The 27586-nt window shown below is 35.1% G+C and overlaps 1 protein-coding gene across 2 annotated transcripts; it reads right to left on the bottom strand.

Moving 5' to 3' along the window:
* Nucleotides 1–364: 364 nt before the first annotated feature.
* LOC106153890 (UDP-glucose:glycoprotein glucosyltransferase 1) lies at nt 365–27136 on the bottom strand. 2 transcript variants are annotated; one of them, XM_087019395.1, is made up of 7 exons: nt 27037–27115; nt 18422–18548; nt 17069–17154; nt 8647–8780; nt 3531–3698; nt 2726–2828; nt 365–2480 (listed from the first exon to the last, which is right to left on the bottom strand). In XM_087019395.1, exons 2-5 carry the CDS (start codon nt 18433–18435, stop codon nt 3564–3566), a joined length of 369 nt encoding a protein of 122 aa, XP_086875521.1. In that variant the 5' UTR covers nt 18436–18548; nt 27037–27115; the 3' UTR covers nt 365–2480; nt 2726–2828; nt 3531–3563. The 2 variants fall into 2 exon arrangements, with proteins under 2 accessions (XP_086875521.1, XP_086875520.1); XM_087019394.1 differs by lacking the exon at nt 18422–18548 and having other exon boundaries at nt 27037–27136.
* Nucleotides 27137–27586: the final 450 nt, after the last annotated feature.

A 27586-nucleotide genomic window follows, 5' to 3' on the forward strand; every position in this document is an offset into this window, starting at 1 on the left:
TTGACCAAAATACAACGTTGAGTCAACGTCACATTATGACGGTGTTTCGACGTGGCTGGATCAACGGCAATTCAACGTATCAACCTGTTTTCAACGTTGATCCAATGCAACTATGCCTGCTGGGTAGTGTCAATGTTGTCATCAAACTTGGGTGACTGTATATAAAAATGATAACTACAAAAGCACCCTTTTCTCAATTTTCAGAATTATGTCAAGGCACTGATGTATAAGTTATGTAAAATTAAGAATTCTTTTGAAAACTATGAATGTGGTAGCAGTAGTCGCGATGGGGGATTCCCCCTTCCACAATTATTCCCGTTTTCCAAGTTTCATGGTTGTAGTATAAAACAATAACAAATAAACATACAGATAAATAATTTATTGTTACAAAATTCAGTCCGGTATGGGCACACTATGAACAATGCACATAATTTCTATGGCAAATAATTACTGTGAAAAAATAAAGAACAATCTGATCACATACATATAATATTCTAGGAACACTGTTCAAACTGCAACAAACCAAATGCAACTGTATATGACAACAACATCAGTTCTCCAAAAAGTATTAACCTTCGACTTTCAAACATGTTCCTTGCGGCTCTTTTCTCAAATGTACTTAGTCTAGTAAATGTGTACTGCATGTGTGAGATGTATCAATCATTTTCAATCTTATTCTTCCACACAACAGCCACTACATGTACATGTGTGCATTCCACAAATTTCAATAATTGTACAGTCTGCGCAGTAACAATTTAGATAGCACTTACTGTGGACATCAACGGTCCATTGCTTAAAGACTTAATTAGGACCCAAAAAGAATAACACCCTTTATACCACCGTCACACTAGAGGTAAAATGAGCAAGAATGCCGTCGGAAAGACAATTCTTTGTGCATTCCTGGATATTCGAAGAGCATTTTAAAAATTCCGAGTGCATTCCAAATATTTTAACCCATTCTTGTGGCCGGCCCGACAGCATTATTGATATTCCTAGTTTTCCAACTACATTCGAGTTGCGTTTGAGAACTAATACAGCCCAAATGTGTAAGAATCATTTCAGGCAGATTCAAGCGCAATCTGAGTATTCCAACGGCATTCTTACAAGAATTTAGGTCAATTTGAAATTTCTTCCCGAATATAGTACGGATTTTTTAATTTAGTCATTCCGGCTGGTTCTGCTTGATTCCTGCTGATTCCGAATAAGTGTGACGGGGGCTTTACCTGCTGTGACAATAGGAACCTTGCCTATATCTGTATTATAGTATTTCATTTATCTTATAGTGCCAAGGAAATTTTCCCCACTGTATCAAGCTATCTATAACATCTGTACAGCATAAAACTGGCTGGAGTATCCTCCATGCCAGGACATTAAAGGAAGCCTGCCATGCCCACAAAACTAGAAAATACATAAAATATCTTAAATTTGCATCTTCTCAATACAACTTTAAGTGTAAGTAATTGATTCCCTGAATATGAAATAGCTCCATGTGTATGGTATATACATGTACTCAAGTTCACTGATAAGAAAAAAAAGGAATTTATAAAAAGCTGCCTTCACTTATTTCATCACTGCATTTCTCCCAAATGTTTAATTCACTTCATACAAGTATACACATGTACAGTTTATTGTGATCAGATGTATCAATGTTGTGGTGATTAGTTACAACAATACAGAATTCAATGAACTCAAAATATGAAATAAAATGCAGGAAATTCTAATAAATATAATACGTTTATATATAATACAATGAACGTGTACACATACAAGTACAATAACATGCAAGAAATTCTACTTATGCACACATTTCAATTTTTACATGAGACCTTCAAACTTAAGTACATGACTGCCAAGGCAAAATGAACTCATAATTTTGACACTTGCATATAATTATTATACAATATTATGTTTGGCCACTTGGATTCCACCATTTCTATCTACCATTATTTTTGTTCTCTTTGTGCTAGGTATGTTCCATGACCCATTTGTTGCAAATTACAATTGGGATCTCCAATGTAAATTTCAAATCTTTTTCATATATAGACAAAAACATGATCTTATGGATGAAACTTGGTAAGTTGAAAGAATTATGTCATAACCTAGTATCACTTCCTGCAATTTGGTGTCATTAGGCCATAACTTAATAAATACAGACTTTAAAATTCAATACACTGTGCCCATGTTAATATCAAAACTTTGAACTTGTTTTAAACATAGGCATAAGCTTTAAGAAATCAACAGGCTTCATTCTTGCCCAGTTACCCATTTACAGATTTTTAAAACCCAAATCCATCAATTAATGAAATGAGCAGACCAATATATACTTGCCATTTTTTTGCAAGTTATAATATATAATACATAATACAGTGTATAAGTTACTTTTAAGAAAAGTTAACTGCACATGGTTCCTCGTGTTGGCAGTATCAAAGTTGATACTGGTAAACTTCCAAGTCTGTACCCCTGGACAGAATGAGGGCATTCTGAAATGAGTTTATTAAAAACATTCAATATTATAAAAACCTTCAATATGAAACACTTCATAATGAGAATATCAAGCAGTCAATCAATCACCATTACTTCTTAGTTGTTTAAAAGTATACTTTTTACTCTAGATATGCCTTAATGAAAGAAAACAGGATTTCTATATTTTCCCTCATATAATTCCAGTTGGCTTACAATGCAATAATAAATATAATTTTCATGAAAATGTCAAAACTTGACTCACAAGTAAAACAAAGAGGCCACAGCTATGTCCATCTTTTTGTTTTGAGGTCTTCATTTACCCCTTGGTCCAATCCTTATCTTCCCCTCTGAGCTTCATGTATGGTCTTTAATTAAAATAAAATAATATAGGTATGTATTGAACACAAATCTGTTTTACAATTCCAAATCAATAAAAGAAGCCATCTACAGTATGTGACCTGAGATTTCTGTGACTGCAGTCAAATTATGTGGACGTTTTGTATACAAGTCAAGTATTCAAGCATTTACACTACAGATAAATATAACTGGACTGATTTTGATTCTATTATAATTCTAACCTCACAGCCAAAAAACTGTAAAGAAAAAAAAAAAAAAACTAGAGGATCAGAGAGGCAATACCACCTCTAAGTATTGTACCACCAGCTGGTGCAGGGCATAGCTTAAATTTCTTAAAAAGACCAAAAAGACCAGAAACAAAGGGTGTGAAGAACAAGACTGTACTGTCTTCTTGTGATAAAATATGCCTAGACAAATTTGTGTGGTTGTGTAAATTCATGCCATTTTTTATGGAATAAGAAAAGAGTACTAATTTGTAGACCACACCCACGCCATTTCATAGTTGCAAAATTACATTTACCCTAAATATGCTGCTATTAATTATGTATTCAGTGAGAGTGACCAATATGTACAGAGTGTATCTCCTCCTTTTTATCAAAGACAAATTGAACTTTAAAATAGATTTATCATTAAGAAAAGCAGTTAACAGTTTACTGCCTTTTGTATTCTGATGCATTAATTACATATTCATGTAGGTGCACCAAGCTTACCCTCATTTACCAATGTAGTGGTCAAATCTGCTATCATACAGGGAAATCCAGGACAACACTAGGGAAATCCAGGACAACAGCAGGGAAATCCAGAATAACACAAGGGAAATCCAGGACAACAGCAGGGAAATCCAGGACAGAGTGAGGAGGATATTCAGAGTATTCCACCTGCAAATTCAAAAGCAAATTGACAGACATATTTTGCAAAGAATATGCAAGACACATTCTGATATAGCCATTTTACATATTGTAAACTTGATATATTTAATATTTAATCATACTTTTATATGAAGGACAAATGCATATTGTATGTCTTTTAAATATCCTAAAATTGTTCAATTTGATGAAGATTAGAATAAAACGGATGCTTGTATGAAAGGATTTTCAAAATGCCTTGGCTACAAATCAGCCTTTACTTTAATATTACCACTGTGGCAGCAACACTGAAACTGCCTATACATTTTCCTTCAAACTAAATGCAATAAAGAACTGACGGAAATTATCACCTACATTTGGAAACATGTAAGCCCAGTTTCATCAACACTGGATAGTGCTATCCATTGGATAACACTTTCATTAGATAAAATAATCCTCTGGGAAATTATCTTGTGGATAAAGTAATGTTTATTAAACACAAGGCAGCAAAGCTGTCAAATGTACAGACAAAAAGCAGAAAATAAAAATGCAGAAAATAGGATACTGTCAATTCTGATGCAATAATGTATTATGCTCAACTGCGTAGCCAACATCAAATTTTAATTCTGCAAAACAGTTGATTAGGATGAAAGTAAAATGTGTAACAAGCATCAGAACAAGTTCCCATACCTAGATCAATCTAACAGGATCAATCCAAGGAGGCAGTGCCCAAAATAGGGTTTTGTTCAATTTTGATGTAATATTACACAATGCTTAACAGCATAATAACCATAAATTTTTTAATAATAAAATAAAAGTATCATGTATATTCAGAAAATGTAACTAGCCCATAGAGTTCAGAGTCACACTTTGAAAATCCCAAAATGTAAACAAGAAAAAACTGTATTGAAAAAGTTTATTTCCATTTTCAACACCTTTTTTACATAAAACAAAATAATCAATTTACTGTCATTTTTATATGATCAATAAAAAATATGTTGTCAAAGCAAAAACTTGACCCACGTACTATAAATATTTATCAGTTCTGTAAGTTTCAAGCCAAAAGGTAAAACGGTTTTTCACTTATGTTATCGGTGTTGTATAAATGCTGAAAAAAGTGAAAAAAACAGCATAACTTACCTAAAAATGGCCTGATTATGCTGATTTTCGAACTTGACCTGCATATAATGAATATTCATCAGTTTTGTAATTTTCAATCCAAAAGAAAAAATGGTTTTCACTTACAGTAATGTGCCAAGCATTTTGACAGGCACCAGTCAATCCGACCAAAAAAATTATATTATAAAATTTAATTTTCTGGGCTCAAACATTTAGTCCATACGTCAAAATCATGTGACAGAATTTTTTTCTTGTTTTGATTGTTAGACCACATCGTCGGCGAGACTCGGGTAAATTTTCAAGCCAGTGAAATAGATGCTGCATGTCGCGACCCTTTGTCAATTTTTTTCCTTTCAATAGCTCTCGTCAATGAGGAAGAAACAATTAATTGAAAATCTAATCTGGAAGCGTGACATACCTGTCATTTCCTTTGTCCCCGATGACAATTAAAATTGCTTATAGACATACAATTTGTGCTAATTAAGCAGACTTGCCCTTGCTGACTAATGCCGTAACTTGGGGGGGGGGGGGGGATTTTGAAGAATAAAAAAAGGTCTGTTCTGGATGAAACCAAATATCGACAGTGGGTAGAATATGTCGTAAATACCTTCATACAGACCATATATAGCATTTGCTAGCGATAAAAAGTTTGGGAAAAATAAGTAATTTATTTTCAAGTTCGATTGAAATATATATCATCATCATCAGTGCTCTTCGTCCCGTGTGGGACATAAGGCCGCAGTCACTTCTTTCCATTTGGCCCTGTCTCTGGCTACGTGCTGGGCCTGTCCCCATGTAAGGTCCCCCTCCCTCAGCTCTGCCATCACTGTTCGGCGCCAGGTGGTCTTGGGCCTTCCTCTCTTTCTTTTTCCAGGTGGTGTCCATCTCAAAGCTACCTTTGGTACTCGGTTCTCGTCCATCCTAAGTACATGGCCGAGCCATTTAAATCGCCGTCGCTTGATCTGCCCTACAATACTCTGGCTCCCTGTCAGTATGTACAGGTCATGGTTGGAGATCTTATTTGGCCAGAATATGCGGCAGATCCTGCGGAGACACCTGTTATGGAAGGACTCTACTCTGCTCACGCAGACTTAGTAACTCTCCAGCATTCAGACCCGTAGAGCAGAACAGACTTCACATTGCTGTTGTAAAGATGGACTTTGGTGTGTAAGCTGTACTGCTCTGACTTCCAGATTGTGCAGAGGCTGGCGAATGAACTCTGGGCCTTGCCAAGTCTTGCCCTGATGTCCTTCTGAGCCCCGTTGTCTTTGCTGATTAGACTTCCCAGATATGTGAAGTCGTCGACAGACACAAGTGGTTTCCCAATGACGGTGATAGGTGCTGTCGTACTGTTGTTAATGCACATGACCTGGGTTTTGGTGGTGCTGATGGAAAGTCCTGCAGCAAAGCTACTCAGAAGGTCAGTCTTCTCCTGGAGATGGCTGTGTTTGGAGGACAGGAGGGCAAGGTCATCGGCAAAGTCAAGGTCAAGCTGGGATAGGAGAGTCCACTGGATGCCTCTGGGTTTGTCGGATGTTGTCTTTCTCATGACCCAGTGGATGGTTACAAGGAAGAGAATTGGGGACAAGATACAGACTTGACATACACCTGAATCCACTGAAATATATATGCAGATGGGGAAATGTTCTTAAAGTCAACACTGCATTTACTACAATCGACCGAAAAATCAGCGGGATCGACCGTCCAGACTTCTTGGCGCCAAATACCACGCGCTGTCAAAATCTGACAAACACATTTAGCTGTTCACCTACATGGATAACTGATTTGTCAACAATAAAAATGGTGTATTCCTTATCTCCTTGGGAGCTTCCCAGAGAGTCCCACTGGGTATTTTCGTTACCTGTGAGTCACTTTTTATTTCTCCAGATGCATGAAATGTTGATATTATTTAGCATAATCCATGAAGAACTCCATTCCTGTGACCTCCTCCCCCACAATGGGACCGTCTTTATTAACATGTGGTTTGTGCTAGGTATGCTGGAGCAGACCAGATAAGACCAGTCTCTCATTTCTGTGTGTGCTCAATCCTCACGTCAAATTATAAATGCATTTGTTTTGTGAAAATTATGGCGATTAAATGCTTATTTTACGTTCAGGTTGTATCAGTGGGGTTTTCAATATGCACCGTTATTTTTGTGCACAGGGAGTGTATATAAGTAAGAAAATCGGAAGAGTGCCAACAACATATGTCTATCGGCACAGGTAGACTCCATAGTTTGCCTTTTCTCAATATATTTCAATATGACATGCTTTTTAAATTAAAGGGATAATAACTCTTCGTTTTGGCCAAAAAATGAATTTTCCAGGAGTAAACAACAATTTTTCCATACTTACCATTGGTTAATGAATCCATTTTTACATTCAAAGTTAGTCCCTGGTTTTTTTCTAAACAGTTTGGTTTTTTGTTAAAATCTCTTAAGAGATTATAACTGAGTACAGCCATTTATGGAGGTCACGTGGTCTGAAGACAAGCTCAGATATCTGAATAATAGCTATAACTGCCGTTTTTGTGGTAAAACAGAATATGTTATATTTCTACGAGTTGTTCACAATGTTTTTATTGTGAAATATAGATATCATACAAAGAGTTATTATCCCTTTAAATACTTAAAAGTAATTTTAAGTTACACTGAATTCCGTTTGAGTACCAGTTGGTATTCTTTGATAGGGGTGATTGAATTTTCTTCGGAAGTACATACGTCTACGCCTCGACGCCGAGGAAGCCTTGCGAGTTGAAAACAACTGATCTCAGACTGGTAAAAAAATTTCTATTCGGTTGATTTTAGTTGTCATATTAAAATTCAAATAGGGCATACGTAGATCACATAACTAGTTTAAGTCCACTAAAGCTGCCGGTTTCAAATATAAGTGACCGGGCATTGTTTACAACACCTGTCTCCGGGGAAATATTTGTCCCACTTGTGAAGCGCATCATGTAAATGATCGTAGAAGAGGGAAATAAATAGATAGAAATTATAACTGTCGTCTGTTTGAATGTTAAGTAATGTTAGCACATATTGTACACAGCAAAATAAGATTTCAAAAGGATGATAAAACGTGCCTGAAAGACGTGTTAGGCGAAAATTGCAGCTTATCTTGTGTAACACTTTGGGTAAAATGTAATACTTCCGTAAGATGGACGTTTTGGCAGATGCCCCAAACAATCTGACGATATCAAAGGTTTCCATTGCTATATTTTAATCAATTCGACCAAAATGACATTTCCATGAAATTAATTAATCAATCTTGGTCGAATTGTTTGGCATATTACCGTATTGTGTTATCGGTAAAAGTGCACGGCGACAGCAGACACAGGTGACGGCTATATGTACAGACACATCTGTGTCTGTACATAAAAACTGCTTTGAAAGTTCAAAATCATCAGAAATTGCAGAGTAAGTGAAGGAGATGCTGGACTGAAAAGATAGGAAAAAAGTCTATCTGCAGCAGTACACTTAGATCCAGTAGAAATGAGAGAGATCATCATCAAAGTGGTGTAAACTTTCTGAACTTGAAGAATGTGACAACTGAATGAGTTATCTAGGTACCCACAATCAAGTGAGCTTTCATGGATATTCTGACTGTGTGATCGCATCGCCACATCAAGCTGGAGATGAAAGCAGAGGTAAGCAAGAGCTGAAACCTGACAGCGAAGAAAGTGTTTTTATCAAGTTCTGTAGTAAGCTGCAAATGGCTGATAGAATTTAAGTGTAGGAATATAATTTTAAATAACAATAACTTTCAGCTTAGCTTTGGGCCTGGATGGATCTACAGGACGACAATATGTGCACATACTACCATACCTGAACATATAAATGTTAAGACATTTCTGTTTACTCACCTGATTATGCATTTCTGCAGCTGGTGAATAAGATCTTAATGATAATGAAAACTTGAGAAGGCCCAGTTGTAATTTGGAAGGAATAAGTTTTTCTGCTATGGACAGAATCATCTCATACACTTCCTTAGGTTCTTCTGAAAGGAAAAAACATGCTCATTAAATAATGCTCATCACTTTTCAACCCCATAGAGACCGTCACCCCATACATGCGGTTCAGTTCACTCTTACCCCAAAGACCCAGAACCACATATAGTATGTGTATCATGGAAATATTGTTTTGTTCCTTTTTGAACAGTAAATTTATGATCATTACGTTCCTTCAGATATGATTGTTGGCTCTTATTTGAGCTATCTTAGGGAATGTTAAAATGTATGAGAGAAGTCAGAAAAACCCGATTTTATAGATGTTTCATAAACTAGTGGCAAAATGGGGCAGCTTCTCACCACCTCAAATATAATACTAAATTCCAGATAATTTAAAAAACGTAAATGCTGAATTTTTCTGAGTACATTGATAACTCACATCACTTCATTCTGGTGAATTCATGTACATCTGGACACCAAAATGACACTCACTCAATGGACCTCAAGGACATGCATGTAGAATGCTAGATATCACTTTTCCCTGTACATCCATAAGTTCCATTTTTCATGTAATAATGAGAACAATTCCATTTAACTTATTCCTGCACTGTTGCATACATTTTGACAGCAGTTATTCAATTTTAAGTAGATTATTCTCTGTCTAAAGGTTAGAATGGTTTAAACAAGGCAGCAAAGCTGTCAAATGTACAGACAAAAAACAGAAAATAAAGATGCAAAAAAGGTCATTTTGTCAATTTTGATGCAATAATAACCAAACAGACTGCATTGCCTACTGAAGCTGTATTTTAGTTCCATGTTTCTATCCTGTCAGTTTGAGAACAGTAAGTGACATGATTTTCCTTAAATGGTCATCATGGAAGCAGTGCCCAAAATGGGGGTTTCTTCAAATTTTGATGCAATATTACATAATGTTTAACAGCTTAATGACCATCAATTTTTAATTATAAAATATTTGTATCACAGATATTCAGAAAATGTGACTAGCAAAGGTCTTCAGGCCCATGGAACTTCAAAGTCACGCCTTGATAATGCCAAAATGTAAACAAGACAGCACTGTTCTGAAATGGGTTTATTTCCATTTTTAACACTTTTTTAACATAAAACAAAATAAACATTTTACTGCCATTTTTATATGTCCAACTAAGAAAATTGATGAGATGGGAAAAGTATCAATAGAACAGTGTTAAATGTCCAATTTCCTCCATTCTGAGATTCTGAACATAGTGGATGATTGAATCTGACAAACTGCAATGATATGAGTTTATTTCCATTTTTGACACTTTATTACACAATACATGATAACAAGTTTACCATGTTTTTTACATAATCAACTAACAATGTTGTAAAGATGCAGGAAATATCAAACAAACACTTTTAGGCATCTTATTAGTTAAATAATGAGACTGTTAACATGCCTAATAATTGAATCTGAGGAAATGTGAAAAAACAGTATAACTTCTTAAGTAATGGCCCGATTATGCTTATTTTCGAACTCAACCTGAGTTTTAGTAAGATTGACCACTCCTGTGAGTATAATTACAATTGGCAAATCCGTTTTTCTTATATTGTGTTATCAGTGTTGCATTTATATTGAAAATAGTGAAAAAACAGCATAAATTACCTAAAAGTGACCCGATCATGCTGATTTTCAAACTTGACCTGCGTATTATGAATATTCATCAGTTCTGTAAGTTTCAAGTCAAAAGGTAAAATGGTTTTCCACTTATCGTGTTATCGGTGCTGCATATATGCTGAAAAAAGTGAAACAAGACAGCACTGTTCTGAAATGGGTTTATTTCCATTTTTAACACTTTTTTAACATAAAACAAAATAAACATTTTACTGCCATTTTTATATGACCAACTAAGAAAATTGATGAGATGGGAAAACTATCAATAGAACAGTGTTAAATGTCCAATTTCCTCCATTCTGAGATTCTGAACATAGTGGATGATTGAATCTGACAAACTGCAATGATATGAGTTTATTTCCATTTTTGACACTTTATTACACAATACATGATAACAAGTTTACCATGTTTTTTACATAATCAACTAACAATGTTGTAAAGATGCAGGAAATATCAAACAAACACTTTTAGGCATCTTATTAGTTAAATAATGAGACTGTTAACATGCCTAATAATTGAATCTGAAGACATGTGAAAAAACAGTATAACTTCTAAAATAATGGCCCGATTATGCTGATTTTCGAACTCATCCTGCTTTTTAGTAAGATTGACCACTCCTGTGAGTATAATTACAATTGGCCAATCCGTTTTTCTTATATTGTGTTATCAGTGTTGCATTTATATTGAAAATAGTGAAAAAACAGCATAAATTCCCTAAAAATGGCCCAATCATGCTGATTTTCAAACTTGACCTGCGTATTATGAATATTCATCAGTTCTGTAAGTTTCAAGTCAAAAGGTAAAATGGTTTTCTACTTATCGTGTTATCGGTGCTGCATATATGCTGAAAAAAGTGAAAAAACAGCATAAATTCCCTAAAAGTGACCCAATCATGCTGATTTTCGAACTCGACCTGCGTATTTTGAATATTCATCAGTTCTGTAAGTTTCAAGTCAAAAGGTAAAATGGTTTTCCACTTATAGTGTTATCGGTACTGCATATATGCTGAAAAAAGTGAAAAAACAGCATAAATTCCCTAAAAGTGACCCGATCATGCTGATTTTCGAACTTGACCTGCGTATTATGAATATTCATCAGTTCTGTAAGTTTCAAGTCAAAAGGTAAAATGGTTTTCCACTTATCGTGTTATCGGTGCTGCATATATGCTGAAAAAAGTGAAAAAACAGCATAAATTCCCTAAAAGTGACCCGATCATGCTGATTTTCGAACTTGACCTGCGTATTATGAATATTCATCAGTTCTGCAAGTTTCAAGTCAAAAGGTAAAATGGTTTTTCACTTATCGTGTTATCGGTAAAAGTGCACGGCGACGACGGCGACGACGGCGACGACAGACGCAGATGATGGCTATATGTACAGACACATCTGTGTCTGTACATAAAAACAGCATAAATTCCCTAAAAGTGACCCGATCATGCTGATTTTCGAACTTGACCTGCGTATTATGAATATTCATCAGTTCTGTAAGTTTCAAGTTAAAAGGTAAAATGGTTTTCCACTTATCGTGTTATCGGTGCTGCATACATGCTGAAAAAAGTGAAAAAACAGCATAAATTCCCTAAAAGTGACCCGATCATGCTGATTTTCGAACTTGACCTGCGTATTATGAATATTCATCAGTTCTGTAAGTTTCAAGTCAAAAGGTAAAATGGTTTTCCACTTATCGTGTTATCGGTGCTGCATATATGCTGAAAAAAGTGAAAAAACAGCATAAATTCCCTAAAAGTGACCCGATCATGCTGATTTTCGAACTTGACCTGCGTATTATAAATATTCATCATTTCTGCAAGTTTCAAGTCAAAAGGTAAAATGGTTTTCCACTTATCGTGTTATCGGTAAAAGTGCACGGCGACGACGACGGCGACGACAGATGCAGATGATGGCTATATGTACAGACACATCTGTGTCTGTACATAATAATGCTTATAATAGCACTATCAGTCAACACTGAATTTTAATCATGCACAACAGGTAAAATGGTCAATAACATGAGCGGACCCAGAGATATTCTCTGACAGTATTCCAAAGTATCTATTTTGATCCATCCTCCATTTTGATGGTCTTCCAACAGAAGAAAAAATAGATACCAGGCAATATAAACTTAATAACCTGACTGTCTTCCGGAAGTCCCAGAAGATGGTCTCAATCTACCCTTTCAATAAGATTACAGTTTCAGGACCATGAGAGTTCAAATTCACATGATGAAAGTCTCAATATTTGAAAAATGATGACAGTGCATAAAATAATATTACATAAGTAACATAATTTTTAAAGACATAAAAAACAATACAACTGCTTATGTGGAAATACAGAAATGTCAGAGCCTCAGGCGGATGAGAGTTAAAAGTCACAAATGCAAGTGTTTGAGAAAAAATTATAAAGGAAAACATAACAAAACCAGAAAAGCACTCCGAGAGTGCAGACCTCTGCCAAGGTAGCAATTGTTGATTATTATTGATTTTTGTTCTCTTTGGGCCACTTCTGACAGTTCCTGAAAATTTCAGCAAAATCGGTCCATAACTTTTTGAGTTATGTTGATGACAAACAGGGGTGAAAATATAACCTCCTTGGCAGAGGTAAATATAATTCCAATGAAGCTGCTATTCAAACTTTTAATCTTTCAGTTTGATATATATATATATATATATATATATATATATATATATTAAAAACTTGTTTGCAATATTAAACAAAATTTACCTGCATAATTATCACTGCTTCCTTATTATTAATCTAGCAGAGAGCTTAACCTATGGGAGTTTACAGGGAAATATCAACAAGTGTGCTTTATGTAGCCTATCAATTAGGCAAATTACATTTTATATCTGAAATTAGCGAAGTGATACCCAAGGGAAATTTATAGACTGACCCTCTCAAAGGTCTTTCAGGCCCATAAGTCACAACTCAAGAAGAGCACAAAACAATAATGCACAAAATAGGAGACTACCACTTCTGATGCAATAATACATTATGTTTAACTGCACAGTCAACATCAAATTTTAATTTTGCACAACAGGTAACACCAACGAAAGTAAAAGCATAAGGCTTCAGGCCCATCAGAGTTCAAGTTTATACTTAGAAAGTGCCAGAATGAGAAAAATGAAATTTCACACAAAATTGCATTAAATTCAATAATAAATGATAACCCAATTGACCTGGCTTTCTAATTTGAACTGCATGCCAATCCTAAAAATCATACTCTTAAGTTAAATATAATAATAAATAACACAGTTTTCTTTTCATAATGTTTGCAGTAGCAGTGCAAAAAGATTATTGTCAATTTTGATGTAACATTACATAATAAATTATAGAATAATTATCACCAATTTTTGATTATTGACTATAAATAGCATGAACATGTAGAAAATTTGATTACCATCCGGCTTCATGTCCATGGGAGCTCCGAGTCCCACAGTGAATATGCCAAAAAGATAATGAATATTTCACTCAAATGTATAACTTCCAGAAAAAGAAGCCCATTAGACTGCTTATTCATCTCGGGCTGCATTTTAGTCCTGTGTTTCTTTTTTGAAAGCTTGACAATAATAAGTAACACGGTTTTCCCATCATGGTCATCATGGCAGATGTGGATGATTGAATCTGACAAACTGCAATGATAAGAGTTTATTTCCGTTTTGGACACTTGATTACACAATACATGATAACAAGCTTACCATCATTTTTACATAATCAACTAACAATGTTGTAAAGATGCAGGAAATATCAAACAAACACTTTTACGTATCTTATTAGTTCAATAATGAGACTGTTAACATGCCTAAGAATTGAATCTGAGGAAATTTGAAAAAACAGTACAACTTCTAAAATAATGGCCCGATAACGCTGATTTTCGAAACTCAACCTGCATTTTTGTAAGATTGACCACTCCTGTGAGTATAATGACAATTGGCTAAGCTGTTTTTCTTATATTGTGTTATTAATGTTGCATATATGTTGAAAAAAGTGAAAAAACAGCATAAAAAATAAAAGAAAATGTAAAATAAAACATAACAAAAAATACCAATAAAGCTGCTATTCAAACTTTTAATCTAGCTGTACAATTACTAACATGATATGAATAACCCTATTGAGTTTGAGAATAATAAGGCACTGTTATCCATCTTTAGCATTAATGTAAGCGTTACACAAAATTTTTTTTGTAAACTTATTTTCCATATTAAATAACATTTACCTGCATAATAATCATCGATTCCTAATTATGTGACACAGTTAAGAAAGCTAAACCGATGGGACTTTACAATGAAATCTCAATGTGTGTTTATGTAATCTCATTAATGCCCACTTGAAAATTAATTAAGCAAATTATTTTATAACCCTGAAATAACTTGAAAATCAATTAAGCAAATTATTTTATAACCCTGAATTAACTGCCTACTATCCATATACATTTATTGCACCAAATAGCACTGTACTGCATTGCTTTCAAAACAGATAACAATTACGATGGTTTTCCAACACAAGCTGCACTTCAGTCTTTTCAGTAAGGTTGATTATCATAAGTAACATGGTTTTCCCTTAATCGCTATCCTGGCAGCAGTGTCCAAAATAGGGTTTTCATGCAATATAACATAATACTTAACAACATAATGACCATCAATTTTTTTATAAAAAAATAAAAGTATCATGGATATTCAGAAAATGTGATATGGAAAGGTCTCCAAGGACATGGAAGTTAGGGTCACACTTTCAAAATGCCAAAATGTTAACAAGAGATAACTGTACTGAAATGATTTTCTTTCCATTTTCAACACCTTTTTTACAAAAACCATAATCAATTAACTGTCATTTTTAAATGATCAACTAGGAAAATTGTTGACATAGGAAAAATATCAATAGAACAATTTATAATGTCCAATTAGCTCCATTTGGAGATTCTGAACATAGTGAATGATTGAATCTGACGAACTGCCTTTCCATTTTTGATACTTTATTACACAATGCACGATAATAGCTTTACCGTCATTTTTATATAATCAACTAAAAATATTGTTAAGAAGCAGAAAATGTTAAAACAACACTTTTACATATCCAATTAGTGCCGTAATGAGACTGTTAACATGCTTAAGAATTAAATCTGAAGGAAAACCACTTATATACAAAAAGGCTAATAACTTCATCAAAACTTAACTGATCAAGCTTATTTTCAAACTTGATCTGTATACTGGTCAGATTGATCACTCCTGTGAGTTGCAAGACAAAAGGCTGATGGGTTTTCCTTAAAATGCGTTATCAGTGTTGCATGTATGCTGAATAAAGGGAAAAAAAAAGCATTACTTTTGTAAAAATAGTCCAATCATGCCAATTTTCAAACTTTACCTGCGTATTATAAATATTCACCAGTTCTGTAAATTTCAATCCAAAAGGAAAAACATTTTTACACTTATCATGTTATCGGTGTTATAAAAATGCTGAAAAAATTGAAAAAAAAAAAAAAAAAAAACAAACAAACAAACAAACAAAAAAAAACAGGATAAGGTAGAATGGTTTTCCACTTATCGTGTTATCGGGGTTGCATATATGCTGAAAAAAGTGAAAAAACAGCATAAATTCCCTAAAAATGACCCGATCATGCCGATTTTCGAACTTGACCTGCGTATTATGAATATTCATCAGTTCTGTAACTTTCAAGCCAAAAGGTAAAATGGTTTTTCACTTATCGTGTTATCGGTGCTGCATATATGCTGAAAAAAGTGAAAAAACAGCATAAATTCCCTAAAATTGACCCGATCATGCTGATTTTCGAACTTGACCTGCGTATTATGAATATTCATCAGTTCTGTAGGTTTCATACCAGTTTTCCATTTATCGACGGCGACGACAGACGCAGATGATGGCTATATGTACAGACACATCTGTGTCTGTACATAAAAACAATAAAAATAAAATTGCTAAGAGAGTTACTTGCAGAATTGCAAAATTAGACTGATTTTCAAATTCAAGTTGTATTTTTGTCCTATGTTTCTTTTCTGTTAGTTGAGAAAAGTTAATGACATGGTTTTCATTAAATGGTTTAAAGTTTAAAGCCAAAAGGTGAACCGGTTTTCCACTTATGGGGCTGCCAAAATGAAAAATTCCCACGCAGGTGACTTCGTCTGTACATAAATACAGGGCGCTTTTTAAAATTTCCCACCTTTAATAATTATGTAGAGGATGTATTACAGACATCTCGCTGTGTACAGATTTCTCTTTCAGAACTTATCATGGAGCAGTTGGGCCCCTGGGCCCATGGTATGTAGGTACACATTTCACAATCTGTTACGCTCCGCTCTTTTACTCCTTTTCATAAAATTGTTAGGGTGACTCCCGTTAACGCCCAACATAAATACATAATTATTAAACATAGCAAATAATTTTACTTTTCAAATATATTGAATTTATAAAAAGGTCAAACAGCATTCCAGTGACTGGGAATATCATGCAATGCAGATAGCAACTGCTGATTGATCACTGATGAGGGTCACTCACTGATCCTTAAACTGAAGTATATTCTTGGCAATTCATAAAACAATCTTTTTAATAGCATGTAGTTCATTCTTTGAAGTATATGTAGTTCATTAAAATAGGCAATTAAACCAGTAGACACCACCGCGTATAAAAGATTAGATGCAAAATGAAATCACATCATTCAGATAAACTGTATACTTACTATCTTGCATGTCAGCAGTGTTGGCCTCTGCCACAGTATCCACAAAAGCCCACAGCATGGCATTACTCTCCTTGGCCAGAAACTCGCTGAAATGATATAGTCATTTTCATTTAGCTTATGCAGGTTGTGAAAATTTAGTAGATAATAAAAGCCTCATGTTCAGATTTTAATTGTCCATATATATATATATATATATATATATATATATATATATATATATATATATATAGCTTCATAGTAAAACTAAGTCAACCCAAAACCTTCAGACTATCTTTCACTATGAGCTAACTTTAAGTGACTGTCTTTGCTTATAAGACCTCAGGCACATGCTCACAGGACCCATACCAAAATAAGATCATCTGTTTAAGGCCCCACTATGCTATGCAGTTACCAAGGGCCAATTTTCAATATTCCTTAAAACTTATATAAATAAACAAGTTATTGAGACATACTTTAGTGATAAAGGTAGGGGTTGCTATGTAAAGTCAACATTGATGATGTGATGCAATTATCTTTTTCATAATCTCAGATGTTAGTTGGGGTTATATAAAGAAACATTTGCTTTTTTTAAACAAAGTGCTTTCACATATAAAATCCTTTTTTTTTTGAAAGCTTTGCTTTTGTATCCCTTCAATACACACATCGACTTTCAGAGACCATTCTTAAGTCCTCAACTTCCGGTGTTAACATCGATCCCGTTCTCACTAGGAAATTTTATATCGCGATTTAAGTTTACATCGATAGAATCCACCTCTCGAGTAGGATTAATTTGAATCGCGATTTGGCGTCTCTACTGCGTTCACACTAGAAACTTTACATCAATAGAATCGCGATTTGGCACTAATCGCGATTGAAAGTGTCTCGTTTGAATGGGGTTATAAAATACTTGGGTAAAGTCAGGAAAGCTTTGTGGTCTATGACTCTGTTCATGTTGCTGTGTGAGGGGGCATGCCAGACAAATTAAGCTGATTAAATTGACTGTACCTAAGCAAAATTCCCACTGAGATAGATCAATCCAGCTAGTATGATAACTTCAATTCTGAACAAGGCCTATGACAGAAATATATTAGAACTAGCAAGTGTTCTATATCTAACAAATATTCAGACATAGGAAAAATTTTGAGAACTGAAGGTCCAGATGACCTGTGCTACAAAAGATCTGCAGTTGCTCCCAATTCTGTGCTGGTCAAACTAAGTATCTTATTTCTGTTAGACTATGTTTAGCCTCTGGCATATCTGCAAGTGGGGATGACCTGTCAGACAATGATTTTCCCCATGTCTTTATAATTTATTATTGGTTCTTATAAATGCAGTCCATGAACTCATTGCCAAGCATGGTCATTCAGGCTATACCTAGTTTCTAGCATCAGTGGTGTCGACTCCCATTTGGCATCTAGTGACACAGAGACAAATTTGGACTTGACAAATCTACTTCACTGCAGGCATGCAGCACCAAGATAACTAACAAAACAAGCCCTGCCTGCAAAAAAATGAAATGGGAATTAATTTTTATTACTTTAATTTCTAATTCTACACCATGACAGATAAAAACATTTAAATGTACAGACCTGTATTTAAATCTGTATACAGACTGCATCAATAGTATAATAAAGTAAATGACAAGTAAATGCTTAAATGAAAAGCACCCCCTCCCATTGAAAAGAAAATCATTTTCAAAACATGGGGCACCAAAATGAATGATGATTACCTCCGAAAAGTATGTGACATTTTTCAAAAATTTTGTCCCTGCAAAGCTGTCAAATGTACAGACAAAAAACAGAAAATAAAGATGCAAAATAGGTCATTTTGTCAATTTTGATGCAATAATAAATAATGCTTATAATAGCACTGTCAGTCAACACTGAATTTTAATCATGCACAACAGGTAAAATGGTCAATAACATGAGCGGACCCAGAGATATTTTCTGACAGTATTCCAAAGTATCTATTTTGATCCATCCTCCATTTTGTTGGTCTTCCAACAGAAGAAAAAATAGATACCAGGCAATATAAACTTAATAACCTGACTGTCTTCCGGAAGACCCAGAAGATGGTCTCAATCTACCCTTTCAATAAGATTACAGTTTCAGGACCATGAGTTTAAATTCACATGATGAAAGTCTCAATATTTGAAAAATGATGACAGTGCATAAAATAATATTACATAAGTAACATAATTTTTAAAGACATAAAAAACAATACAACTGCTTATGTGGAAATACAGAAATGTCAGAGCCTCAGGCGGATGAGAGTTAAAAGTCACAAATGCAAGTGTTTGAGAAAAAATTATAAAGGAAAACATAACAAAACTAGAAAAGTGCTCCGAGAGTGCAGACCTCTGCCAAGGTAGCAATTGTTAATTATTATTGATTATTGTCCTCTTTGGCCCACTTCTGACAGTTCCTGAAAATTTCAGCAAAATCGGTCCATAACTTTTTGAGTTATGTTGATGACAAACAGGGGTGAAAATATAACCTCCTTGGCAGAGGTAAATATAATTCCAATGAAGCTGCTATTCAAACTTTTAATCTTTGAGTTTGATATATATATATTAAAAACTTATTTGCAATATTAAACAAAATTCACCTGCATAATTATCACTGCTTCCTTATTATTAATCTAGCAGAGAGCTTAACCTATGGGAGTTTACAGGGAAATATCAACAAGTGTGCTTTATGTAATCTCATTTAATGGCCGATTAATTAGGCAAATTATTTTTTAATACTGAAATTAGCTAAGTGATACCCAAGGGAAATTTACAGACTGACCCTCTCAAAGGTCTTTCAGGCCCATAAGTCACAACTTAAGAAAAGCACAAAACAATAATGCACAAAAAAGGAGACTACCAATTCCGATGCAATAATACATAATGTTTAACTGCACAGTCAACATCAAATTTTAATTTTGCACAACAGGTAACACCAACGAAAGTAAAAGCATAAGGCTTCAGGCCCATCAGAGTTCAAGTTTATACTTAGAAAGTGCCAGAATGAGAAAAATGAAATTTCACACAAAATTGCATAAAATTCAATAATAAATGATACGTAACCCAATTGACCTGGCTTTCTAATTTGAACTGCATGCCAATCCTAAAAATCATACTCATAAGTTAAATATAATAATAAATAACACAGTTTTCTTTTCATAATGTTTGCAGTAGCAGTGCAAAAAGATTATTGTCAATTTTGATGTAACATTACATAATAAATTATAGAATAATTATCACCAATGTTTGATTATTGACTATAAATAGCATGAACATGTAGAAAATTTGATTACCATCCGGCTTCATGTCCATGGGAGCTCAGAGTCCCACAATGAATATGCCAAAAAGATAATGAATATTTCACTAAAATGTAAAACTTCCAGAAAAAGAAGCCAATTAGACTGCTTTTCCAACTCGGGCTGCATTTTAGTCCTGTGTTTCTTTTTTGAAAGTTTGACAATCATAAGTAACACGGTTTTCCCATAATGGTCATCATGGCAGAAGCACCAAATATTGTGTTTTCTTCTATTTTGATGCAACATTACATAATGCTTAACAGCATAATACATCAATTTTTAATAATAAAATATATGTGTCATGGATTTTCAGAAAATGTGACTAGCATGGGTCTTCAAGCCCGTGGAGGTTCTAAGTCGCACCTTGAAAATGCTAAGAAGTGAAAAATTAAATTTTCACAAAAAACTGTTAAATTGCCAGAAAAATTTACCAAACAGACTGCATTGCCTACTGAAGCTGTATGTTAGACCCATGTTTCTTTCCTGTAAGTTTGAGAACAGTAAGTGACATGATTTCCCTTCAATGATCATCATAGGAGCAGTGCCCAAAACAGGTTTTTTTTTTCAAATTTTGATGCAACATTACATAATGTTTAACAGCATAATGACCATCAAATGTTATTAATAAAATATTAGTAACATGGACATTCAGAAAACATGACAAGCAAAGGTCTTCACGATCATGGAACTTCAAAGTCACACCTTAAAAATGCCAACATGTGAAAAAATAAATTTTCACAAAAAACTGTTTAACTGCCAAAAAAAGTTACCAAACAGACTGCATTGCCTACTGAAGCTGTATTTTAGTCCCATGTTTCTTTCCTGTAAGTTTGAGAACAGTAAGTGACATGATTTTCCTTAAATGGTTATCATGGGAGCAGTGCCCAAAATAGGGGTTTCTTCACATTTTGATGCAATATCACATAATGTTTAACAGCATAATGACCATCAATTTTTAATTATAAAATATTAGTATCACAGATATTCAGAAAATGTGACTAGCAAAGGTCTTCAGGCCCATGGAACTTCAAAGTCACATCTTGAAAATGCCAAAATGTAAACAAGACAGCACTGTTCTGAAATGGGTTTATTTTCGTTTTTAACACTTTTTTAACATAAAACAAAATAAACATTTTACTGCCATTTTTTTATGACCAACTAAGAAAATTGATGAGATGAGAAAAGTATCAATAGAACAGTGTTAAATGTCCAATTTCCTCCATTCTGAGATTCTGAACATAGTGGATGATTGAATCTGACAAACTGCAATGATACGAGTTATTTCCGTTTTTGACACTTGATTACACAATACATGATAACAAGTTTACCATCATGTTTACATAATCAACTAACAATGTTGTAAAGATGCAGGAAATGTCAAACAAACACTTTTACGTATCTTATTACTTAAATAATAAGGCTATTAACATGCCTAAGAATTAAATCTGAGGAAATTTGAGGAAATGTGAAAAAACAGCATAACTTATAAAACTAGAGGATCAGAGAGGCGATACCGCCTCTGGATATTGTACCACCAGCTGGAGTAAGCGCATTCGTATGCCCCCCCCCCCCCACCAAAAAAAAAAAAAAAAAAATTGGACACCACCACCAGTCTTGTGCTTGACAAGCTCTATAAAATGCAATAAACAAGAGTTCTCAAAATATGCCAAAAAAAAAAAAAAAAAAAAAAAAATCAAAAAAACATAACAGTTAAAATGGTCCAATCAAGGAGATGTTCAAATTGACCTGTATTTTCCTAACACTGATCACTCCTGTGATTTTCTAGACAATAGGCCTATTGGTTTTCCTTGAAATGCATTATCAGTATTGCATATACCGGTATGCTGACAAAAGAGAAAACCTAGGGACAACACTGGGCAGATCTCTGCTAGTTTTGAAGATATGAAGGGCAAGAAAATATGCAGAGTTCAGTTTGTGATAAAAAGTAGGTCAAAGGTAAATTTGAAGGTCACAGTATATGACTTCCTATATAAGTTCAATAGTAGCTATGGGCATTTCTTTGCCAATGTTGGAGATATGAAGGCCAGGAAACAAGCAAAGTGCAGTTCATCATAAATAGTAGGTCAAAGGTCAATTTCAAGGTCACAGTAAGATTGCCAGTATATGACTTCCTATTCAAGTTCAATAGTAACTTTGGACCTATCTCTGCCAGTTTTCGAGATATAAGGGATAAAAAAATTTGCAAAGTTCAGCTTATGTTGAAAAGTAGGTCAAATGTCAATTTCAAGGTCACAATAAGAATGCCAGTATATGACTTCCTATTCAAGTTTAAAAGTAACTATGGGTGTATCTCTGCCAGTTTTGGAGATATAAGGGATGTAAAATTTGCAAAGTTCAGTTCATGGTGAAAAGTAGGTCAAAGGTCAATTTAAAGGTCACAGTTAGATTATCAGTATATAACTTCCTATTAAAGTTCAATAGTAACTATGGGTGTATCTCTGCCAGTTTTGGAGATATAAGGGCTAGAAAATTTGCAAAGTTCAGTTCATGGTGAAAAGTAGGTCAAAGGTCAATTTAAAGGTCATGTGAAAAGTAGGTCAAAGGTCAATTTAAAGGTCACAGTTAGATTACTTGTATATAACTTCCTATTCAAGTTCAATAGTAACTATGGGCGTATCTTTGCCAGTTTTGGAGATATAAAGATCAGAAAACTTCAAAGTGCAGTTCATCATGAAAAGTAGGTCAAAGGTCAATTTCAAGGTCACAGTTAGATTACCAGTATATAACTTCCTATTCAAGTTCAATAGTAACTATGGGCATATCTCTGGTAATTTTGGAATATTAACATTTTCCCCACTGAATATTGCGATGTTGTAATTTTTGATATAGCGCAATGCCTAAACCATATCTAAAACAAAAAAATGGACACCACCTCCAGTATTGCACTTGACAAGTTTTACAAAATGCAAGGAACAAAAGGTCTCTGGCATTTACCATTCCAGAATAAAAGCAAGTTTTCAGTTTCGGTATCTAATGGCTGCTTCTCCCGTGAAAAAGCACCGATTGACCCCAAACTCCCAAAGATGAAAGGAGTCCCCAATTGTAACCCCTCACTATAACAGGAGAGCTTAGATCTGTGTAGTTTCCAAAAAATAGCACAAACAAATATTTTTTGCAGAAAATTCCCATTTTTAGAAAATTTTGGCTTGTTTGACCTTGAAAAAAAGGTCAAAAGTCAAATCCAAGGGCATTGGAATCTCCAGATATGACTTTCGGTCAGGCTTCTGTGGTAATTTTTCCCATAATTCCTTTGGTTTGGGAGATATTTAGCCTTGAATTTTCAAAAATTTTGACAAGGGTGCATTTAAACAAGTGTCACGCCCAGGCCAATGCACCGACAGAGACAAAAAAACCAGGGTGTTCAAGTTGAGATCATATGTGACCTAAATCCAAGAGATGGGGACACAGGTCCTGGCGGTCTAGGAGGAGAAGCGGTAACGGTGACTTGTTTCCGGCGCCCGACTGCGGAGCCGCAGGAGCCGGCGGGGGCGCAGGAGCTGTACGAGACGGGTCAGGACTAAAACCATGAGTACCGCCAGCGTATACGCTAGTGGTACTAATAACGGCCTGATTATGCTGATTTTCGAACTTGACCTGTGTTTTAGTAAGATTGATTACTCCTGTGAGTTTCATGAAAACAAGTCTATTGGTTTTCCTTGAAATGTGTTTACAGTGTTGCATATATGCTAAAAAGTGAAAAAAACAGCATAACAACTAAAATAGTGGCCCGATCATGCCGATTTTCGAACTTGATCTGTGTTTTAGTAAGATTGATTACTCCTGTGAGTTTCATGACAACAGGCCTATCGGTTTTCCTTGAAATGTGTTAACAGTGTTGCATATATGCTGAAAAATGAAAAAACAGCATAACTTCTACAATAATGGCCCGATCATGCTGATTTTCGAACTTGACCTGCGTTTTATGAATATTCATCAGCTCTGTAAATATAAAGCCAAAAAGTAAAACTGCCCTCCACTTATCGTGTTAACAAGGAAAGTGCACGGCGCCGACATCGGCGAGGACAGACGCAGATGATGGCAATATGTACAGACACATCTGTGTCTGTACATAAAAATGAATGTTACAATAAGGCAAATCCATCCTCTTTTGCAAGAAAGTGCTCCCATTGTTATCAAACACATTGGAATGTTTTGAAAGACATTCAAAGATGATAACCCATTGTTGTTATCCAGTATCATGGATGTGCTGTTATATACATATATATATATACATATATATATATATACATACATACACACACACACACACACACAATTAAAATAAATAAATAAATAAACAAAAGATATGCAATAACCCCGACTCTGAGTTTCACGGGCATACCCAGAAGGTGTGCCCAATCGTCAGGAGGTTTATTTGAAAATGGTTTTATTAGCCGTTTTACATACACAGCGTGACGACACTTAAGTCGCACGCCGTGTTAGTTACGTCACTTTATGCCCACACATGGTAATTATTTCAGTTTTTTTATTCAGAGTATCTGGTGTTATCATTATCAACAGTTAACCTAGACTTAGAATCCGGGAAACACAGGCCGTTTGTAAAACCGAACGCCCAGCCGATCTATGTTCACAAAAACTCAAATCACCCCCCCACCCCCCCCCCCCAATAATAAGGAACATTCCTAAAACCATCGGCAAAAGATTGCAACCCCTTTCGTCTGAAGGAGTGGTAGCAGAAGAATCAGATAACGTATACACGACGGCCCTTCAAACCGCGGGCTATACCGTAATGTCGTTGGGTAATAACTCTAAAGCAAGCAGCTCTCGTCACAGTGAAAAGACAAAACAGGAAACTTATTTGGTTCAACCCACCATACTCGAAAAATGTAAGAACGAAAATTGGGCATATATTCCTCCAGTTGCTAGACAAACATTTCCCTCGCGGAAGCAAGCTTTACCGATTATTCAACAGATCGAAAAAAAAAAATTCTCAAAAACATGTCAGTTAACACTCAAGATAAGAAATGTAATTGTAGAGCTCCAAGTAAGTGTCCTTTGAGAGGGGAATGTTTGTCTAGCAACATTGTGTACCAAGCATCAGTTACTACTAAGGACAAATGCATGAAATATATAGGTCTTTGTGGTGGGCAATTTAAGATACAATAATCACACCAAGTCATTTAGAGACAAGAAATATGCTGCAGATACTGAATTATCCAAATACATTTGGAAATTAACAGAAAATAAAACCCAGTATGACATTAGATGGGACATCATAAAGAAATCAACACCGCAAAGGAGAAATCAGCACCTATGCAATCTTTGCTTAGACGAAAAACTGTTGATAATGATAACACCAGATACTCTGAATAAAAGAACTGAAATAATTACCATGTGTCGGCATAAAGTGACGTAACTAACACGGCGTGCTACGTAAGTGTTGTCACGCTGTGTATGCAAAACTGCTAATTAAACCATTTTCAAATAAACCTCCTGACGATCGGGCATACCTTCTGGGTATGCCCGTGAAACTCGGAGTCAGGGTTATTGCATGTCTTTTGATTATTTATTTATTTATTTATTTTAATTGTGTACAAATGCTCCGTATTGTTGAGCACTCTGTTCCACACTTACGCTTGTTATATATACTCACATCCATAATTATAAGTTCCAACAACAATGGGACATGGCCATAAAAAATTCTAACTTGGCACTAATCTTATGAGCACACTTACCACTTAGAATATGCATCATATTTTGCTATATATTCATTTAAACCACAGGTAGTGCGTAGAACAAGACAGGCATGTAATGCACCAGTGCAATTCACAGTCTGTTGCACTCCCGTTACTCACTAGCTAATAAGGGCCCAGTATCTGTATATCACCACCACGGATCAGACATCAATGAAAACAAATCGTTTCTCAAACTTTTGATATCATGAAACAGCATTTATCCAAAAACTGATAATTAGAGTTTTGGATCTACTTGGCTATGATTGATCATAACAAACCCGTGTTCATCACACATACATGTACAGTTAACAGAGTACTACTAGTACATGCAGACATGCTGAAACTGTTGGTCCGATCAGTCATGACAGGGAAAATTTGTCCAGACCGGTAAAAAATTGGACTTGGTCGGTACAAAGGACCGATAACTGTTTTAAGAACCACAATTTTGAATTTACAGTCATCATTCGACATACTTCACTATTAAAATTATATAAAACCCAAAGCGTTTTTCCCCTCCATTTTAAACCTATCACATTCACAAACAAAGTTAGCTTCCCAATCTTACTGACAGTATCTGTCTCAAACGAATAGGGTGTTTTTCGGTCCAACAAAAATCCATTTGGTCCAGCAAATTTTTCATTACTGCCGGTCCAAATGTCCGACCATTCTGAAAAGTTTTCAGCATGTCTGACGTGGTCAACAATCACTGTTTTTGAGTCATTCACGCAACCTCCACCACAAACTTAAATAATTTTCACATCTTCAGGAATTTTGTAACGAAAAAATCACTAAACAAGATTATGAAGAAAATCAGTTCATTTTAACTATTATCTATATCTACAAATTGAAAATTGTGGCCTCTATCACCGGACGACCACGAACTCACACACAATCGCACAATCAGGCAAATAAGCTGAGCAGTAGACTTACAAACATCTTTCGCAAATAATAAACAGGTATGCTGCTTACCATTTTAGCCGGAATCTTCGTGTCGTCTGAGAATTGGAAATGCACCGGAAACGCATCTGCGCAGACTCGGACTCCTTCATGAGGAGAGTTGAGATAAACAAACAGTCGGGTTTACAAACAGAAATGCCCCACCCCATTAATGCTAGAAATTTTAATTCCCATTGATTTGTAAAGGTCAGCCCCGTCCTAGATTTTGAACCAATTGGCCACGCTTACACCATTTATCTGCACCAATATATTGACACCGCCACCAACTTGGCAATTAAAGAATAAATTTTACACTATTGCCGCAGATCGACGACGATACCGGTTATACAATCATCTTACTTAAATGACCTGGGACCAATCGCAACGCTTTACACACACCGAAATTGCGACAAATTCCAGTAATGAGAGCGATGGGGGGGGGGGGGGGGGGGATGCTGTCGAAATCGGCTCTAGTCCCTTTGTAGTACTTTAAAAATACTAAAATTGGCCAGGAATAGCGCAATCGTGTGTCGCGATTGGTCAGGCTCAACTATCACAATCGGAATTTCGATGCTGTCAAAAT

Source organism: Lingula anatina, chromosome 8 (genome assembly GCF_051362555.1).
Source record: "Lingula anatina isolate TDL-2025a chromosome 8, LinAna3.0, whole genome shotgun sequence".
NCBI lineage: Eukaryota > Metazoa > Brachiopoda > Lingulata > Lingulida > Lingulidae > Lingula > Lingula anatina.

Coding starts and splice junctions, on each gene's coding strand:
- LOC106153890 (XM_087019394.1), bottom strand. CDS start 27,116: ATGAAGGAGTCCGAGTCTGCGCAGATGCGTTTCCGGTGCATTTCCAAT. Junction 17,155..27,036: donor CGAAGATTCCGGCTAAAATG/GTAAGCAGCATA, acceptor ATATCATTTCAG/CGAGTTTCTGGCCAAGGAGA. Junction 8,781..17,068: donor CACTGCTGACATGCAAGATA/GTAAGTATACAG, acceptor TTTTCCTTTCAG/AAGAACCTAAGGAAGTGTAT.